Raw genomic sequence first — 21479 nt, forward strand, 5'->3', positions numbered from 1 at the left:
TAATGAGGCATAAGTTCAGGAGGGTCTTGCACTTAATCATTGAAGTTTTGTTTTGCAAGGGTGGAAAATATATCCAAGTTCACCCTGGTCAAGGTGTTTCAGCTGGTTCAATGGCAAAAAAAATTTCAGACAAGAGAACTAGATATCTTTTCAATTTTTACTTGTACATCAGCCCAAGATTTGAAAATTATGCAGCCCGTTAAGTAGAATAAAGTCACAGCTGACTTAAAATGTAGCTCAGCTACCATTAAAAAAAAAATCAGCAAAAAAGCTGCATGTGCAGGTTTTTGTTATCTTGGATGTGATTCAAGAGCAGCACAGTTTTAAGTGTCTTTCATGCAATGAATTGTCTTAAAAGGCCCCTTACAAGGGGATTGCTGGCCACTAAGCGGCAAGCAGAGAGTTTAGTTGAAGTGAACAAAAACAGTCAATATAGTAAGCTTTCAGAATGTAAAGACAGGTTCTAAAAAAGAACTCTTGAATGCAGGGGCATGGTGGTTTGAAGACTATGCCAAATGTGGTGTTGGCGAGAGAAGGAAGGCACACACATTATTAAGAGTAGAGAATGCATGAGTGGCAAAACAACTTGTATTTAAATAATGTCTTTAATGTCTAATAAAGTCCCAAGGCACATGGGTACAAACAAAAAAGGGCACTGAGCCAACAACGGAGATATAAGGTAAGGTAACCAGAAGCTTGGATCACAGCAGTGAGTGCAGCTGTCGAGGGCACAGAGTGTGAAGAAGGGAGTTTGGTAAGTAAGGGGATTTTAAGGGTTAATCTCGAGTCTAGTTTTTGTTTACATTTAGCAATTAACTAATTACTCTGTTAATTGGCAAATTAAGTTTGTTGGTTTTAAACAGGGTCAGGCTCTGAGAATAGCTGTAGCTAGTTAATTAGGCAGCTATTTAAACTGGTTTCTGAGCTCTAGCAAAGCTGACACATTCTTTTCAGTGTATAAATTCAGGGGATTCTCTGCTGCTTGTCTGCACTGAATACTGTTGGAGGGCACAGAGTGTGAAGAAGGGAGCTTGGTAAGTGAGGGAAATTATAAATTAATCAGGAAAAAATAAATTAATTTAATTAACACAATGTAGATGGCAGGACAGGTGATGTGTCGCGGCTGCAGTATGTGGGAGCTCCTGGATGCCACAGCAATCGATAGTAACCACGTCTGAAGTAAGTGTCTGCAGCTTGAGCCTCAGTTCAGAGTCATTAAGCTGGAGGCCGACATTGCAGACACTGCGATGCATCAGGGAGGGGAAAGTTACCTGGACACTTTGTTTCCGAAGGCAGTCACACCCCTTAGGATAGGGTCATCTACTTCAGTCAGTGGTCAGGACGGGAGGCATGACTGCGAGTCAGGCAGGTAAGAGGATCAAATAGGTGAGAGTGGAGGAGCCTCAGCCCTTGCTGTTCTCTGCAGCAAAGAGCAAGAGTCCAGAGGGCTGTGTTGCCTGCCCAGTGCCAGGGTTCGGGACATCTACTCAGGTGTGGAGAGGAACTTGCAGTAGGAGGATGAGGATCTAGTCGTCTTGGTCCATGTAGGTACCAACAACATAGGCAGGACAAGGAAAGAGGTTCAGCATAGTCAGTATGAGGAGCTCAGCACCAAATTTCAGAAGCAGAACTCTGTTTGAGGGAGAGGAGTGGGTCCAAGACTAGTATTTTAAACTTAAATAAGGGCATTTATGAGGGCATGAAACCAGAGCTAGCTAAAGTGAACTGGCAAATTAGGCTAAGGGATAGGTCAGTAGGGATGCAGTGGCAGACATTTAAGGGGATATTTCAGAATGCACAGGATACAATGATCTCTGGATTATTACCTGAGCCATGTGTGAATTGGAGTAGGGCAAATAAGATCAGAGAAATGAATGTGTTGGTCAAAGACTGGTGTGGTAGAAGTGGGTTCCAGTTCGTGGGGCACTGACACCAGTACTGGGAAAAGTGAGGATTGTAGTGTTGGGACTGTCTACACCTGAACTGTGCTGGGACCAATGTTCTAGCAAGCTGCATAACCAGGGAAGTAGAAAGGGATTAAATTTGGGAAGATGTGGTAAATCAAAGAGTAGAAACAAGGCAAGAGAGAAAGATATTAATATGGGAAAAGATAAACAGACTGAGACAGGAAGGAACAGAGTGTACAAATCTAAGAGTAAATCAGCAGCCAAGGCTAGAGTTGACAAAAATAATAAAAGGACAAAACTAAAGACTCTATCTGAATGCGTGTAACATTTAAAACAAAATAGATGGACTGATGGCGCAAAAAAAATAAATAATTACGATCTGATAGCCATTGCAGAGACATGGCTGCAGATGTCATCGATTGGGACCTGAATATTGATGGGTCCATGACATTTAAGAAAGACAGGAAGCTAGAAAAAGGTGGAGGGGTGGCCCTGTTAATTAATCGTATTAGCACAATAGAGAAGGGCGATCTAGGTTCAGGAAACCAGGATGTCGAAGCAGTTTGGGTTGAGATGAGAAATAACAAAGGCAAGATGTCGCTTGTGGGAGTGGTGTACAGGCCTCTTAACAGTAACCACAGGGTAGGATGGGGTATAAGGGAAGAAATAATGGGAGCTTGTCAGAAAGGTATGACGATAATCATGGGGAATTTTGATCTACATATCGACTGGAAAAATCAGATGGGCAAAGGTAGCCTAGATGAGTTCATAAAGTGTTTTCAGGATAGTTTCTTAGAACAGCATGTTCTGGAGTCAACCAGAGAGCAGGCTATACTAGACCTGGTATTGTGCAACAAGATAGGATTAATTAATGACCTCCCAGTGAAGGCGCCCCAAGGCAGCAGCGATCATATGATTGAATTTTACATTCAGTTTGAGGGAGAGAAAGGTGGGAACAGGACTAGTATTTTAAACTTAAATAAGGGCATTTATGAGGGCATGAAAACAGAGCTAGCTAAAGTGAACTGGGAGATTAGGTTAAGGGATAGGTCAATAGGGATGCAGTAGGAGACATTTAAGGGGATATTACAGAATACACAGGATACATTCCAACGAGAAAGAAAAATTCCAAGGGGAGGACCACCAACCGTGGTTAACTAAAACAGTTAAAGATAGCATCAAACTTAAAGAAAAAGCTATAATTGCGCAAAGATGGGTGGCAGGTCAGAAGATTGGACAGAATATAAAAAAACAGCAAAGAATGACTAAAAGATTAATGAGAAAAATTAGAGTACGCAAGGAAGCTAGCTAGAAATATAAAGACCAGATAGTAAGAGTTTCTATAGATATTTTAAAAAGAGTTAACAGTGAACATGGGTCCTATTGAAAGTGAGTCTGGGGAATTAATAATGGATAATGAGATGGCAGATGAATTGAGTAGGTGTTTTGCATCGGATTTCACCATAGAGGATACAAGCAACATCACAGAAATAGCTATAAATCAGGAAATGGAAGTGAGGGAGGAACTCGAAAATTGTAATCACCAGGGATGTGGTGCTGAGCAAATTGTTGGAGCTGCGGGCTGACAAGTCCCTGGGTGCTGATGGACTTCAACCTAGGGGCTTAAAAGAGCTAGTTGATGCATTGGTTTTAATTTTCCAAAATTTCCTAGATTCGGGGAAGGTTCCATTAGATTGGAAATAGCGAATGTAACTCCTTTATTCATAAAGGGAGGGAGACAGAAAGCAGGAAACTACAGTCCAGTTAGCTTAATATCTGTCTTAGAGAAAACGTTAGAAGCTGCTTTTAAAGACATTATAGCAGGGCACTTAGAAAAATTCAAGGTACTATGGCAGAGTGGACATGGGTTTGTGAAAGGGAAATCATGTTTAACCAATTTATTGGAGTGCTTTGAAGAAGTAGTTGTGGTAGTAGAAGCAGATACATTAGGGGCATTTAAGCTACTCTTGGATAGGTACATGGATGATAGTAGAATGAAGGGTAGGTAGTTAGTTTGATATTAGAGTAGGTTAAATGTTCGGCACAACATTGTGGGCCGAAGGGCCTGTACTGTGCTGTACTGTTCGATGTTCTAAGTAATGTGCTGTGGATACAGGGGAACCGGTGTATGTACTATACTTAGATTTCCAAAAGGCATTTGATAAGGTGCAACATCAAAGGTTATTGTGGAAAATTAATGCTCATGATGGAGAGGGTAACATATGGACATGGATAGAAAATTGGCTAGCTAACAGGAAACCGTAGGCACAAATAGGTCATTTTCTGGTTGGCAACATGTAACAAGTGGTGTGCCACAGGGATTGCTGTTGGGGCCTCAACTTTTTACAATTTATATAAATGACTGATGAAAGGACTGAAGGTATGGTTGCTAAATTTGCTGTTGATGCAAAGATAGCTAGGCAAGTATGTTGTGAAGACATGAGGTTACAAAGGGATATAGATAGGTTATATGAGTGGACAAAGATCTGGCAAATGGGATATAATGCGGGAAAATGTGAAATTGTCCAATTTGGCAGGAAGAATAAAAAAGAAGCATATTATCTCAATGTTGAGAGATTGCAGAGCTCTGAGATGCAGAGGGATCTGGGTGTCCTAGTGCATGAATCGCAAAAGGTTAGTATGCAGGTGTAGCAAGTAATTAGGAAAGCTAATAGAATGTTATCATTTATTGCGAGGGGAATTGAATGCAGAAGTAGGAAGGTTATGCTTCAGTTATACAGGGTATTGGTGAGACCACATCTGGAGGACTGTGTACAGTATTGGTCTCCTTATTTAAGGAAGGATGTAAATGCGTTGGAAGTAGTTCAGAGAAGGTTTACTGGACTAATACCTGGAAAGAGCAGGTTGTCTTATGAGGAAAGGTTGGATAGGCTAGGCTTGTATCTGCTGATGTTTAGAAGAGCAAGAGGCGACTTGATTGAAACATGTAAGATCCAGAGGGGTCTTGAGAGGGTGGATGTTTCCTCCTGCGGGAGAATCTGGAACTCTGGGTCGCTGTTTAAAATTATGGGCGGCGCAGTGGTTAGCACCGCAGCCTCACAGCTCCAGCGACCCGGGTTCAATTCTGCGTACTGCCTGTGTGGAGTTTGCAAGTTCTCCCTGTGTCTGCGTGGGTTTTCGCCGGGTACTCCGGTTTCCTCCCACCACCAAAGACTTGCAGGTTGATAGGTAAATTGGCCATTATAAATTGCCCCTAGTATTGGTAGGGGAATATAGGGACAGGTGGAGATGTGGTAGGAATATGTGATTAGTGTAGGATTAGTATAAATGGGTGGTTGATGGTCGGCACAGACTCGGTGGGCCGAAGGGCCTGTTTCAGTGCTGTATCTCTAAATAAATAAATTTAAGACAGAAATTTTTTCTGACTGTTGAGTCTTTGGAACTCTTTTCTTCAAAAGGCAGTGGAAGCAGAGTTTTTGAGTATTTTTAAGGCAGAGGTAGATAGATTCTTGATAAGTGCAAAGGGGTGAAAGTTAAGGGGGTAGGCGGGAATGTGGAGTTTAGGTTACAATCAGATCAGCCATGATTTTGAATAGCAGGCTTGAGGGGCCGAGTGGCCCCCCTCCTAATTTGTACATTCGTATGTATGTACTGAGGTGGTTTAAAAAGAAGATACATGGGGAAGTAGAAAGGGAACTCAAGAATGTGGGACCACCAGTGGTGGAGTGAAAGAGCAGGAAATGCACAAGGGGTCAGAGCCTGAGAAACTTTGAGTTCTAGGAGAGGGGAGTAAAGTTGTACTGCTGGAAAACATTGCACCACTTGGAGTGATGTCAACACAAAAATTGTAAATATGAGGCATTCAGGCAGGCAAGTATGGTTCTGTGGGGACTGTGGTGATGGGCGAGCAGGACTGGGTGCGAGATAGGATGCAGTAGCAGAGTTTGGGTGGGTTGAAGTTTATGGAGCGGATGGAACGTTGGTCGAGAAAGAATTGGAATAATAAGTCTGGAATTAGCAGGCATGAATGAGGGTTTTAGCAGCAGGTGTACTAAGTTGAGTTTAAAATAAGCAGTCTTAATAATGGGGACCGTGCAGGATTGGCGCTCAGCTAGAGGTTGAATAGGAAACTGCAGTTGCCATACGACTGGAGAAGACTACAGAGGTAGACTCAAACAATGAAATGGAGGGTTTCTTCCAAGATGGTAATGCTGCGGCTCAGGCAGCCAGTGAAGTTTGGCAAGGGTACTCATACTGTTGGAAGCAACCATGTCTCCCTGGTGTGGTTGAAAATTCATCTCATGCGATGCTGTAGTCCATATTCTTTAAGAGGCATAGCATTAATTGAATAAATTTCCACATCAACTGAATTCCCAATTGACAAGTTGCGAAGTGACCCTTTTTTTTTCTTGAATAAATAGGTTAGTCATTAATGAATCTCACAATGGTTTTTGCTGAAATATATGCTCTAAATTATTTTTCAGTGATCATACTTGTCTGCTGTCTCATTACTTTAGGGACAAGCTCAGGAGTGTCTGCTTGAAAAATCTATGCTGGACAACAGGAAGAGTTTTCTAGTAGCAAGAATCAGTGCTCAGGTAAGTGTATATAACATTATACATTAACATTGTCTACTTATTGGACTGAGTTAGTATCTTCACAAAAGAGTTAAGGTGAGAAATAATGCAAATTTCTAAGTTATTCCAAGAGTGAGGAGAATGCAAAACCCTGAGTAAAAAGCCTGTTAGATCTATAAAGTCCACTTCTCCTACGAACGAATATGCTTACCTGAATCTTAGATTCTTTCTCACCTTCCCGTTCCAACCAAAAATCTTTCTTTCAAATTTCTCTGTCTTTTTGACAATTTTTTTTGAAGAAGCCAGTTGCCTCGAAATTAATCAAGTTTTTATGTTAATTAATTCCACATCTCTTTTTGGTGGCCGGGGGGGGGGGGGAGGGCGCGCATGGGTGGTGGTGGGTAAATGCAAAAAATCTTCTAATCTGCTTTGAAAGGGAGGTGCCTTTGACTCTTGTCCCAAATTATCTTCTTTCCCAGTGCCTCTGATCCACAGCTTTCTTTTAATTATTGGGTTGAAAACTGCCTCTGGCACCTTCAGTGCAGACTTAAAGGAGGAAAAGAAAAATGAAAACATTGGCTGTGCTTGCTAATTTTTTTTCCTTTTATTGTTTAGAGCTGTGAAATTTTATTAGTTTCAAATTTGAAAAGTCAGGAAAAAGTTGCATCTTGAAATATAGTGATTGGGCTATACATTTATAATTTGCATTGTTGCCAGGTGGTTGATTATTATAAGGAAGCTTGTCGTGCCCTGGAAAACTCAGAAACTGCTTCACTTATTGGGAAATTTCAGAAAGACTGGAAGAAGCTGGTACAGATGAAGATTTATTACTATGCTGCAGTTGCACATGTAAGTAGCATCGTGTGGAAAATGTAGGACTCTGAATTTCAATCTGGGCTTCTGCAAGAACACATTTTCCTTCTCCAATCCCGCCCTCGCCTCTTAAATTTGCTCCTCTTTTCTGAAAGACCTGCCTCTTGGATACTAACTGCCATCCTGTACTTTATGGAAGTAGTAGTTCTTGAATAGTAGTTCTTGAAGGGAGCAGGTGATTCTAGATTTGGTATTGTGCAATGAGATGGGATTAATTAATCTTATAGTTAAGGATCCTCTAGGGAAGAGTGATCATAGGATGCTAGAATTTCAAATTCAGTTTGAGGGCGAGAAACTGGAGTCCAACACTAGTGTTCTGGAGTTAAACAAAGGTAATTACATAGGCAGGAGGACAGATTTGGCCCTAGTGGACTGGGCAGGAAGACTAAAAGGTAGGACAGTTGATGAGTGGTGGCAGATGTTTAAGGAGATATTCAATTCCACCCAACTAAAATATATTCCAGAGAGGAAGAAAGATTGTAAGAGGGGAAAAAACATCCATGGCTAAGCAAGGAAGTTAAGGATAACATGAAGACAAAAACTAAGGCATACCATATTGCAAAGGTCAGTGGCAGGCTGGAAGATTGGGAAACTTTTAAAGATCAACAAATGGTTGCTAAAAAAGTAATAAGAGCAAAGGTAAATTATGAAAGAAAACTAGCGCAAAGTATAAAACGGGTAGCAAAAGCTTCTATAAGTATATAAAAGGGAAAAGAGTAGCTAAAATGAATGTTGGTCCCTTGGAGGATGAGACTGGTGAGTTAATAGAGGGGAACATTGACATGGCGGAGACACTAAATCAGTGTTTTGCCTCAGTTTTCACAGTAGAGGACACTAGTACCATCCCAATAGTAACAGCTAATGCAGAGGTTATAGAAAGGGAGGAACTTAGAACAATCATCATCACTAGGGAAAAAGTACTGGGCAAACTATTGGGATTGAAGGTAGACAAGTCCCCAGGGCCTGATGGCCTACATCCTAGGATCTTTAAGGAAGTGGCAGTGGAGATAGTGGATCCATTGGTTATAATATTCCAAAATTCTTTGGATGTGGGAAAGGTTCCAATTGATTGTAAAAATGCTAATATAATGCCCTTATTCAAAAAGGGAGTGAGGCAGAAAGTAGGAAACTTTAGACCAGTTAGTTTAACATCTGTCATTGGGAAATTGTTAGAATCCATTATTAAGGAAGTAATAACAGGACATTTAGAAAGTCAAAACGCAATCCATCAGATTCAGCATGGTTTTATGAAGGGTAATTTGTGTTTAACTAATTTGCTTGTTACACATTCGAAGAACTCTAGCAAAGTAGATAATGGGGATCATGTAGATGTAGTATATCTGGACTTCCAGAAGGCATTTGATACGGTGCCGCACAAAAGGTTAATACACAAGCTAAGATCACATGGGGTTAGGGGCACTTTATTAGCTTGGATAGAGGATTGGCTAACCAACAGAAAACAGAGTAGGGATAAATGGGTCTTTTTCTGGTTGGCAAGATGTAACTAGTGGGGTGCCACAGGGTTCGGTCCTCGGGGCCCTAACTATTTACAGTCTATATTAATGAATTGGATGCAGGGATAGAAGGTACTGTAGCCAAATTTGCAGATGACACTGAAATAGGTGGGATAGTAAGTTGCAATAAAGAAATAAATTTACATATGGATATGGATAGGTTAGGTGGGCCAAAGTTTAGCAGATGGAGTTTAACGTGGATAAGTGAGGTTATTCATTTTGGTCGGAACAATAGAAAGGCAGATTGTTCTCTAAATGGGGAGAAATTTCAGAGTGCTTCAGTGCAGAGGGATCTGGATGTACTCGTGCATGAATCGCAGAAAACTAGTATGCAGGTACAGCAGGTAATAAGGAAGGCAAATGGAATTTTGGCATTTATTGCTAAAAGAATAGAGTATATAAGTAGGGAAATGTTGCTGCAACTGTACAAGGCATTAGTGAGACCGCACCTGGAGTATTGCGTACAGTTTTGGTCCCCTTACTTGAGGAGGGATGTAGTTGCATTGGAGGCAGTTCAGAGGAGGTTCACTAGATTGATTCCAGAGATGAGGGATTTGTCTTATGAAGAGAGATTGAGCAGTTTAGGCCTTTACTCTCTAGAGTTTAGAAGAATGAGAGGAGATCTAATTGAGGTATTTGAGGGGATTGACAAATTAGACGTAGAGAGGATGTTGCCTCTTGTGGGGCAATCTAGAAAGAGAGGTCATAGTTTTAGGATAAGGGGTAGCAGATTTAAAACAGATGAGAAATTACTACTCTCAAACGGTCATGAGTCTGTGGAATTTACTACCCCAGAGTGCAGTGGATGCTGGGTCATTGAGTAAATTTAAGGAGAAAATAGACAGATTTTTAATTAGTAATGGTTTGAAGGGTTATGGAGAGTGGGCAGGAAAGTGGAGTTGAGGTCGAGATTAGATCAGCCATGATTGTATTGAATGGCAGAGCAGGCTCGAGGGGCTGAATTGCCTGCTTCTGCTCCTAGTTCTTATGTTGAATAACAAGCTTGAGCAATAAATATTGTTGAGCTTTTCAGTCATGAAGTACATCATCTTGGCCAGCTGGAACCTTTTTTGGTCTGTGTGGATTAGCAGAACAATTAGTGCTTTACCCACACAGCAATTGGCAGAGCTCAAAAAATACTGTATTAAATGATTTCTGTGAAATGTAGTGTAATAAGCAAGTCAGATCCCTATTTTACAGTTGCTATTTTGAGATGAGCCCTACAATTTGCACACTTGTCAGGGTACAGAATTAGTTGGCTAGGTGCCATGGCGGGTTTTTTAACTGTCTTTTCTGGAACTTAGGACTGAATTCAGTTCAAACCTGATGTGTGGAATTCTGATCTTTCTGCTGGCTGTAAGGTTTCTTAGTGAAATCGCTTTTGAGCAATCTCTCTTGAATTCTTCTCAGGCACGGGTCCAGAAATTAAAACTGCCATTAGCTCAGTACAGTGCAGTACTGAACTGGCATTATCACTTCGATATTGTAAGAATGGCTCATTTAGGAAGTGAAAATATCCATCCTGATGGATTATGGTCTTCTTCTGGGACTGGGTTAAGCCACCTTGGTGGGTGTAGTAGGGTGAGCTTTACCTTGCTCCTAGTCTGCTTGATGCTGACAGGCAATGGAAAGATTTACACTCAAAGCTCATCTTAAATGACATGGGTTGGATTGTCCTGTGCTGCAAGTATTTACTTGAAAGAAGAAATAATTGATATTCTGATAGCTTAAAGTCACCTGGCCTCTTGGTTAGTAACTCTCTAAAGGAGGTATTTCTAGGGCCATATGCTTGTGGCAAATTGGAAAAGCAGTGGAGACCAGAGTAGGGCACTTGTTGCCTTCAGCACTGAGGTTTGTAGTTTGCTGTGATCTGTATGAGGAAAAATATAAATAGCCATGGCTTTGAAGTCTAAGGGGAAGAGAAATAACTTTTTTAAAAAAAAACAAAGACAATGGAGGTGGCTGTGATAGGGGCACAAAAGTGGTCCTTGGGTTATAGGCGGCCAAGTTTTTAATTTGTTGCTATCCTTTAAATCCTGTTGAGTATGAGTGAGAGTGTATTAGGTAAAGGGCTGGATTAAAATTAGTTGTGCCTTCTGTGATTCATGTGGACAAATAGACCATGAACACTCATTTTTTTAGATTTAAATATGTAAAGACTAGATAATTTGATGAAAGGTACCTTTGCCTGTTTGGCATATACACCAGAAAAGAGTTGGTGCCTATAGGAGATAAGCTGGAGTTGTTGGGGGTGGGGGGTGATGGAAGTGGGAGCAGAAATATATGTTGAAGGCAAGGAGAAAGTATCTTGTGAAAAGATATTCCTTTTAGGTGACACATACAAATGTGACCGTTTCTCTGCATGTCTGCTCAGCTGATCAAGATCCGAACTTGGGGCCGGAAGACCATGTTCAAATCCCAAAGGGGTTCACTCAGCCTTTCAGCCTCTGAGTTGTGTTAAATGAGTACCATGCCTCAGGACATGGGAGGAAGTAGAGGACTTCAGGAACTAAGGGCTTATTGCACTATTCAGTACTGCTTGGCTGTTTGCCAGTGAAGCAGGATCATTGTTGCACTCTTTGGGTGAAGATCAACCTTCATTCAAGTTAGACCTGTCTGACAGAACTAATGATGAAGATTACTGTGTTTGTCACATTTCTAATATTAAGAAAGCTTACTGTTAGAGGAGAGTTGGTCCTTGCTTATAATTTACTTCTGAAAATAATGGGGTTCACAGCATTGATAAATATTAAGAACTTATTAAGTGTACAGTAATAACCAATAATTAAACATAAACTGAACAGTAGCACTTTGTCAGAGGTTTGGAAATAAACAAAGTGGGTGTTGCAACAGATACTTCGGAATTTGATTAAGGCCTGAACAACCAAGTACACCGAGCTCTCAAAGGTAACATGTTTGGATTATCCAGCTAAAAAAATTCCTTATCAATAACTTTAGATTTACCATGTTCTTTTTCTATATGCTGATTTAATTGCTCCACTTATTTCACAAACAGATGCTTCTTCAAGGCCTTTCTTCTAATAAATGAACAAAGGGAGCTTTCCTGTCTGTGACCATTTCCTACCAATCTCCTCCTGATCAAGATGATGTAATCCTTTCTGTGGAAGTTATCAATTTGTTAAAGTTCTTTTCAGTATTCACCAGAATATTGATTAATTAGGTTTATTGTCTAAACTGACCACTCCTTTAAGGTCAAACTTAATTCAACAATTCATTGGTCATTGCATCTATATTAAGCATACATTCATGTAGGGAAAAAAAGTATGTTCGTCAATGTTAGACTAAAGACAGTCTGATTATCTCGATTCTTACTCCCCTTCGCTAACATTTAATATGTTAGACTGGCAGTAACTTTAAATGTAAATTACTGCTGGCTGTTTCAAAATACAGAAGATATACATTGTGGTCTGGTATACACAGGGGATTTTTAGAGATATTGGTCTTGTTAACAGCAATCAATCATTGCTCCTAAATGAGGCAGCATTTCTGTTTATTCGGAAATGAGGGGGTGATTAATTTGTTCCCAGGAAGAGGTCAGGTTTTTAAAAATGTTTGATCTCCAGGTCTATTTGAACTTGGGAGATGCATTTTTAGTTTTCATTCTGGCCTATCTTATTGGCTTATTTGCTGCTGAAACCTTCATTCATATCTTGTTCATTTTAGATTTGACTATTATGATGCTTTCCTGGATGGTGAAGTGTCGTCACTGTTATGAGAGAAATGTGGCAGCCAATTGCACATAACTTCCCACAAACAAAAATGTTATTATGACCTGATGATCTGTTTTAGTAATGTTGGTTGAGGAGTAAATACTGGCCAGGACACTGGGGTATACTCCCATGGTATCTGTTACATCCAACTGAGAGGGCAGACGAGGTCTTAGTTTAACTCATCATCCAAAAGACAACACTTCTGACAGTGCAGTACTACCTCAGTACCATACCGGAGTGTCAGCCTAGATTTTGATCTCAAGCCTCTGGAATAGGACTTGAACTCACAACCTTCTGACTCTGAGGTGAGAGTGATATCCACTGTCTCCTTCAGGTTAACTAACTACAGCAATCTGTAGTGAAAAACCCGCAGCAAGTTATAGTTGGGGACTGTGTTTTAAGTTCAGTTGTAAGTAATGCATCGAGTGTTAGTGTTATTTTTCTTCATTCTGCGGAGGAATGAATTAGTATTTTTAGTGCCTCTTACCTATTGAATTTGTCTATCCTTTGTAGCCCTAGCTGTACCTCATGCCGTTTCTTTCTTTCTGAAGTCATGGAGTTTACCTCTTCTGTGCGAACTATCCAACATGCCAAAATTTAGTGACAAGGACTGGCTCCAGTAACTTAGATATTGGGCAAGTGAAGGAACTCTCTGGGCAAGAAGTCACTATGCACTTTAGCACTGCATCTGAGCAGAATATCTGAGTTTAAATAAAAAGCCATAAACTCTGACTAACATTTTATTTTGTGTGGTTCACAGCAGTTCTGACAATTATTATTTCTTCCTAGTTGCTGGATTTTTCTAGCTCCTCTTGCTAATTATCAGTCTCAAGACCTTTCTGTGTACTTTATTGCAGCTTCATATGGGTAAGCAATCAGAAGAACAACAGAAATTTGGAGAAAGGGTGAGTAGAAATTATTCACCATTCTTTTCCCCTCACTGTTTGTGAAGTGGGTCTGTAGTTGGATTGAAATGTGTGTTTTTAAGAAGATGTGGCTTTTGTTCTATCACTGCAGCTTGCTTACTTTCAAAGCTCGTTGGACAAGTTGAACGAAGCGGTCAAGTATGCAAAGGTGAGCATTTTGAGTCCTTCAGTTTCTTTTGTCGCATGATAACTTTTGTACTACTAAAAAGTTTCCTGTTGCAGGATGTTTAAAGAGAGCATGTGCACAGAATTAAAAAGGATTGTGATTAAGGGTCACGGCTCAAACATTGAGTTTTCATAACATAAGAAATAGAGCAGGAGTAGACCATACGGCCCCTTGAGCCTGCTCCGCCATTCATTGCGATCATGGCTGATCTTCTGCCTCAACTCCACTTTACTGCCTGCTCCCCAAACACCTTGATCTCCTGAGGTTCTGTGTTTTAATTAATTCTACCTATGACGTTGGTTCCTACATGGACCACGACAACTGGATCCTCTCCCTCCCGCTCCAGATTCATCTCCAGCCATGAGGCAATGTCTTTAACCCTAGCACCAGGCAGGCAACGCAGCCTTCGAAACTCCCAGTTGCAGCTACAGAGAACAGTAGCGACCCCCTGACTATACTGTTTCCTACTACTATCACATTCCTTCCCCCTCCCCCGCTCTCTCTCCTTCCCCCTCCCGAGCTCGCTCTCTCCCCTTCCCCCACGCGCGCGCTCTCTCCCCTTCCCCCTCCCCCGCGCTCTCTCTCTCCCCTTCCCCCTCCCCCGCGCGCGCTCTCTCTCCCCTTCCCCCTCCCCTTCCCCCTCCCCCGCACGCTCGCTCTCCCTCCCCTTCCCCCTCCCCCGCGCTCTCGCTCTCCCTCCCCTTCCCCCTCCCCCGCGCTCTCTCTCTCCCTCCCCTTCCCCCTCCCCCGCGCTCTCTCTCTCCCTCCCCTTCCCCCTCCCCCGCGCTCTCTCTCTCCCTCCCCTTCCCCCTCCCCCGCGCTCTCTCTCTCCCTCCCCTTCCCCCTCCCCCGCGCGCTCTCTCTCTCTCCCCTTCCCCCTCCTTACCCACAATCATGAGTATATCTCAAGGCTACTTTTTGATAAAGGCTTCAGTCTTTCTCAGATCATGAGTGTGAAGAACTTATTGATTTCTCTGTCTCTATGACTGAGATAATCCACACAGCTTCTCTGCCACTACAACCCCTCTCCTGTACCTCTGCACTGTCCTACCCTGAATCTCCCACCTACTGTACCTTCCATCCTCTATCATTCTGCAGTTTTTTTACCATTCCCTTGGCCTCTACAAGTTTGCCATTTTCATGAGGCCTCTGCTGCTGCTCATTTGATCTTTTATCCATTCAACTTCTGATCACTCAGCTTCCTTTTCTGACATCTATTCTTACTAATGTTAATTGTTCCCTTTACTGAGGTATTATAAGTTATTTAGGTGCCATAGCCTATTATCCCATTGCAAATTTTCATGTCCCTCCTCCTCTTTTGTTCAGATCTGTGGAACTGCCCTCTTGTGGTCTTGTTGCTTCCTGTTCGAGTACAGCCACTGCAACGACAACAATAGTTTCTCCTCCTTCCTCAATTTTTAAAGCCTTTCTTCATTGTAATAACTGCTGATTCCTGCTATGGTTCTAGTGAATCTTCATTGTTCATCTTCTATGGCTTTAATATCCTTTCGATAATGGGCTACTCAGAACGGCGCACAAAACTCCAAATATTACTACTTTTATATTTAACTTTCCCCTTGGGTAAAATACAGAATCCTAAATGCCTTTTCTGCCTGTGATTTCACCTTTAAAGATCTACAAATCTGCACCCCTAGCTATCTCTCTCTCCATCTCGTTAACCATTAACTATTCAGGGTTTATTTATCATTGTTCTCCCTTCCAAAATAGACAAGTTTACATTTCACTGTATTGAACTGCAGCCCACACAGCCAATCTGCATTCTTCCATGTAATTTGCCATTCCTTAAAATCTGGTACCAGCAGATTTTGTAGTTGCTGCCAGTGCACATCCCTGGGCCGTAATACTACCCACATCCTTCTAGTCTGAAAAACTTGCATTTAACCAAATTTTTTTGAATCGTGTGTGCAATGATTCGTTTCCTAAATTTTTCTCTCCCGTCCTCTTCTGAAGGTGCTGCCTCTAAGTATCAACCACTCATCAGTTGTCAGTTCTTCATTGGGGAGCATTGACAGTGAGATTTGGCAGGCTATTAGACAGTATGGAGTATTAGGCCGAGCTCAAACTTTTCACCCAAAATCCACAAACATATTCTTTCCTGCCTTAAACTAGATAGTATTGAGGTCAGTTGCTTATTATCTGTAACTAATGTTAATTAACTTAGCATCTTTGACTTTCACTGGGAGTGCAACTGCCAAACACTTGGCCCTTAACTATACCTTCTAAGTAATCAGAAGAGGGAAAAAGAATTTAAATTTTCCCCCAGCATGATCAACTATTTCAGGGTCCTGGGTTGGTTCTTGCTGTGATAGAAAAGTTATACTTCGTGAAATTGAGAGGAGAATAGAGAATAATTGATTATTTGCCGTATTTTCTCTTCAGTCTAAAAAGTGGACATACTCTGAGATTAAACTTTTCTGATTTGGTAGATTTTACCACTCTGTTTCTTGGAAAATGGCTTTTACTGATACATCTTTGGGAAACAATACATGCATTTTCATAAATCCTGTAACATTTGCTGTCATTGTATATCACCTAAAGCATGCTTCAGGCATCTTGCAGTACTTAAAAAATAGTACTGATCTAAGCATAGAGTACTCTGGCGAACATCACTTTGAGTACTATGCTTGGTTTTAGCTGTCAAAGCATTAGAAAAACATTTGAGCCCTGATTGCAGTCTGGGAAAGAGAAACAGTAGGCTGATTTTGAGTGTCAGGCATGAGTTACTGAAATCGGGAAGTTCGACTTCTTTAAAGGATTGGTCAACATTTGGAAGGACTTCTGGATAGAGTAGTGAAAGCAAAAACTTTGCATTCATTAAAGGAACAGTTGGATATTGTGATGATGAGGGAGCAGTTTGCGCCTTTTTTGATCTATAAGTTAAGATCGATGCAAGTCCATAGTGGTGTCCCACAGGGTGATGTGCAATAGATGGAATACAATGTCAGTAAATGTGAGGTGGTAATTTTTATTTTTTTAATTACACTTTACGGAATGTTGGGGGATGTGGAAGAGCAGAACAATTTTTGTTTCCAGTTCCTGACAAAGTTAGCATCTCAAGGCCATTTCAAAAAAAAAAGCTAATGAATACTGAGTTTCATGACTACAGGTATGAAATCTAGAAGTTGAGAGGTAATGGTGAATCTGTGCAAAACATCAGTAAGACCAGAGTTACAGTATTGAGCTTCATACTATAGGAGGATGTTCAGGCAATAGAGAGGATAGATTCACTAGGCTACTGCCTGGTATGAGGAAATACAAATTTAAAGAAAGGTGAGTAAAAGTGACAACACTGAAAATGTGTTATTGGTAGGTGGAAGGGGAGGGAGTTGCCTATTACTTTACCAGTGCGTGAAGTATCCAGTACAAAAGTAGACTGTGGACTCGCCATTTTGTTTTTTAGGGTCAGCCTGAGACTGTACAAGAAGCTCTGCGATTTACTATGGATGTAATTGGAGGAAAGTAAGTAATTGAAAGAGATTTATCCATGAATGTGCTTTGTTTTAATCATTGTACTTTTGGCTTGAAATTGCATTAAGTGAAAGTAAGTTCCTTTTGAAGTGAAGTGTCTAGATTTTTGGATCGGTTTTATGCAGTGTGGCTGACATCACTGGGAATGGATTTTTTTTCCCCTTTTTGTGTCTTCAACATCATGGACTCCCAAGTCCAATATTCCATGGGTCAGATGCAGAGTTGTAAAAGAGTCCTGGCCTCAGAATTACGTGCAGCTATGCCTGTGATATTCTCATTTTGCCTTTTTGAACAAGGCTGATTTGCAGATTAAAACAAAATTGTCAGTCGTGCACTATAAACTTGTATTTGCCATGAGTTAGATTAGACTGTATACTCTGAGTGAAGTTTGAAGAGAGATTATATTCCATCATCTGGGCTGCATTCAATTCTGTGTCTTAGAGATAAAAAGTCAGTGTTATAGACCACTGCTTGACCTGGTCTTTGTCCATTTTCTTGATTTTTTAAAAATTAAGTTTCATTTCTTTTATACATTGGATTTTAATCAATCCACCTTTAATGGCTGTGTCTTCAGATGCCTGAGCCCTGAGCTCTGGAATTCCCTCCATAAACCTCTCTGCCCCTCTACCTCGCTTTCCTCCTTTAAGACACGCATTAACACAAGAACACAAGAAATAGGAGCCAGAGTTGATCATATGGTCCATTGAGCCTGCTGCACCATTCAAAACGATCATGGCTGATTTAAGGCTTCAACTCCACTTTCCTACCTGCTCGCCATATCCCTTGATTCCCTGAGGAACCAAAAGTCTCTCTATCCCAGTCTTAAATGGATTCAACGATGGAGCTTAAAACGTACCTCTTCAAGTTATTGGCTATCTGCTCTAATATCTCCTTGTGTCCTATTTATCTTGGTGCCATATTTTGTGAAGCACCTTGGGACATTTTATTACGTTAAAAGTGCTAAATAAATACAAGTTGTTGATTCTTGCGTTGTTGCTGATGCGATGTCCTGTGTTAGTAGATGCAGGTGAGATAACTCTACAGATATTTGGAAGAGCAGATGCCATCCACCAAGTGGGGTCAGAAATTAGATCTGGTCTTTCCAGTGGCACAACTAGGCAAACGTTCAGGTTTTGGAACACATGAATCTCTTAATAATGGACCCCTTATCCCCATCCTTCTGTCTCATAGGCAAGAGCCACCCTGCTGCAAATGTGACTTACAAAGGAACAGAGATAGGCCATTCAGCTCCTCTAACCTGTTCTACCATTCAGTTTGATCATTACTGATCTATACCTAAACTCCAGTTACCTGTCTTTGATCATATCCTTGCCTAATAAAAGATATGTCGATCTTGGTCTTGAAAAATTCACTTGAGCCAGGATCTGCAGCTTTTTGCGGGTGAAATTTCTACTATATATAAAGTCCTTCCTGATTTCGTTCCTGTAGGGTTTGACTGTAAGAACATAGCATAAGTAATAGGAGCAGGAGTAGACCATATGGCCATTCAAGCCTGCTCTGCCATTCAATATGATCACAGCTGATCTTGGGCTTCAACTCCACTTTCTCGCCTGCTCCATATCCCTTGATTCCCTAAGAGACCAAAAATCTGCCAATCCTAGCCTTAAATATATTCAATGGGGCATCCAGTACACTCGGGTAGCAAATTCAAAAGATTCACAATCCTTTGAGTGAAGAAATTTCTCCTTTTCTCCTCATCTCAGTCCTAAATCAGTCCCTTATCCTGGGACTGCCTCTTGTTTTGGCATTGTTTCTCCACCAGAGGGAGCAGTTTCTCTAGCAACTCAGTTACATAATACATAGAAACATAGCAAATAGAAGCAGGAGTAGGCCTTTCAGCCCTTTGGGCCTGCTCCGCCATTCAAAAAGATCATGGCTGATCATCTAATTCAATACCCTGTTTCCACTTACTCCCCTTATCTCTTGATCCCTTTGGCATTAAGAAATACATCTATCTCCTTCTTGAATATATTTAATGACTTGGCTTCCACTGCCTTCTGCGGTAGAGAATTCCACAGGTTCGCCACCCTCTGAGTGAAGAAATTTCTCCTCAACTCTAAATGGCATACCCTGTATCCTGAGACTGTGACCCCTGGTTCTGGACTCCCCAGCCATCGGGAACATCCTCCCTGCATCTAGCCTGTCTAGTCCTGTTAGAATTTTATGGGTTTCTATGAGATCCACTCTCATTCATCTAAACTGTTGTGAATATAGGCCTAATCGACCCAATCTCTCCTCATACGTCAATCCTGCAATCCCAGGAATCAGCCTAGTAAATCTTCTTTGCACTCCCTCCATGGCAAGAACATCCTTCCTCAGATAAGGAGACCAAAACTGCGCACAATACTCCAGATGTGGTCTCACCAAGGCTCTGTATAACTGCAGTAAGACATCCTTGCTCCTGTACTCAAATCCTCTTGCAATGAAGGCCAACATACCTAACTGCTTGCTGCACCTGAATGCTTGCTTTCACCGAGTGGTGTACAAGGATACCCAGGTCTCATTTTCCCAATCTATCACCATTCAAATAATCTGCTATTCTGTTTTTACAACCAAAGTGGATAACCTCACATTTACCTGTTATACTACATCTGCCATGCATTTGCCCACTCACCCAACTTGTCCAAATCACATTGAAGCCTTTTTGCATCCTCCTCACAGTTCACCCCCCCCCCCCCCCCCAACCCAGCTTTGTGTCGTCTGCAAACTTGGAAATGTTACATTTAGTTCACCCAAGTCATTAATATATATTGGGAATAGCTGGGGTCCAGCAGTGATCCCTGCAGTACCCCACTAGTCACTGCCTGCCAACCGGAAAAAGACAAGGTTATTCCTACTCTCTGTTTCCTGTCTGTCAACCAATTCTCAATCCATACCAGTGTATTACCCCCAATCCCATGTGCTTTAATTTTGCACGCTAACCTCTTATGTGGGACCTTATCAAAAGCCTTCTGAAAATCCAAATACACCGCATCCACTGGTTCTCCCTTATCTATTTTACTAGTTACATCCTCAAGAAACTCCAGTAGCATGATTTCCCTTTCGTAACCCATGCTGACTTTGTCCAATCCCTTTTATGCTATCACATCCTTTATAATAGACTCTAGAATAAAATTGAGAATTTATGGCACAGGAACAAGCCATTCAGCCCACCAAGTGTATGCCAGTGTTTATGCCCTACACAAACCTCCCACCCTATTTGATCTCACCCTATCACTGTATCCTTCTATTCCTTTCTCACTTGTACTTATCTAACTTCCCCTTAAATGCATCTATGCTAATTGCCTCACCTAGTCCATGTGGTAGCGCGATACGCATTCTCGTCACTGAGTAATTAGCATCCAATGTTGAGCACCCCAGATCGCTTGTACCAGGGATAGTTATGGTGTGTTGGTCCTGTTATTCTGACCCAACAATGTGAATTCACTCCAATCTCAGCAATTGTTTTAGTCTGACATACCCTTTTCACTTAATGGCCATTCATGCAACTGCTGAGAGCGATTGTTAATTTAATGCCAATTAGTGCTAAATTAAGAGGCAGTTTTTGTCTTGCATCCACAGCCACCAGCAGCTGGTATTGTCATAAAGGTGAAAGGGCACTGTGCTAACACAATGCAACCACTAATCCTTCTCCCTATTTAAAAAAAAACCTGTTGGAATAACTTTTATTCTAATAGTTTTCTTTCATTTTCTATGACACAATGGCATGCGCGCATCCCCAGTATGAAGGGACAATTAGTCCAGTTGCTTTTGAAACATCCACTGACCTTTTAACAGGATGCCACGAAATGTGCAGAGCTACCCCAGAATGACATGGCGAGCAAATTCTGCTGCCCCTCCTGATGGAACCTCCTTTTAGTGCATGTCTTGTGATGGAAGGCTGAAGAGCACAATCAGGAGCTCAGATACACAGCACACTGCTATCTACTTAATATTTTTTGAGGGTATGTGCACCTCTATAAAAGGCATAGATTTCCAAACCCCTATATTTTTACCTTGTCAGTTAGCTACTTGAATTAAACATCTCCTGAATCCGAGAGATGGTGGCGTAGTGGTACTGTCGCTGTACTAGTGATTCAGAGGCCCAGGCTAATATCTGGAGACAGAGGTTCAAATCCCACTACGGCAGCTGGTGGAATTTAAATTCAGTGAATAAAATCTGGAATTGGAAAGCTAGTCTCAGTAATGGTGCCATGAAACGATCATTGATTGTCATAAAAACCCATATTCACTAATGTCCATGAGGAAAGGAAATCTGCCCATCCTTACCTGGTCTGGCCTACATGTGACTTCACACCCACAGCAATGTGGTTA

The 21479-nt window shown here is 41.4% G+C and overlaps 1 protein-coding gene across 1 annotated transcript in view; it reads left to right on the plus strand.

Annotated features, from left to right (window-relative positions):
* The window catches only part of ptpn23a (protein tyrosine phosphatase, non-receptor type 23, a), a 123739-nt gene that overhangs the window by 60983 nt on the left and 41277 nt on the right, over positions 1–21479 (plus strand). Inside the window, exons 7-11 of the mRNA XM_068031443.1 lie at positions 6386–6466; positions 7163–7294; positions 13421–13468; positions 13581–13637; positions 17077–17135. Coding sequence (XP_067887544.1) covers positions 6386–6466; positions 7163–7294; positions 13421–13468; positions 13581–13637; positions 17077–17135 — 377 coding nt within the window. The remainder of the gene's footprint in view (positions 1–6385; positions 6467–7162; positions 7295–13420; positions 13469–13580; positions 13638–17076; positions 17136–21479) is intronic.

The sequence above is a fragment of the Heterodontus francisci genome, chromosome 5 (genome assembly GCF_036365525.1).
Source record: "Heterodontus francisci isolate sHetFra1 chromosome 5, sHetFra1.hap1, whole genome shotgun sequence".
NCBI classification, from domain to species: Eukaryota; Metazoa; Chordata; class Chondrichthyes; order Heterodontiformes; family Heterodontidae; genus Heterodontus; species Heterodontus francisci.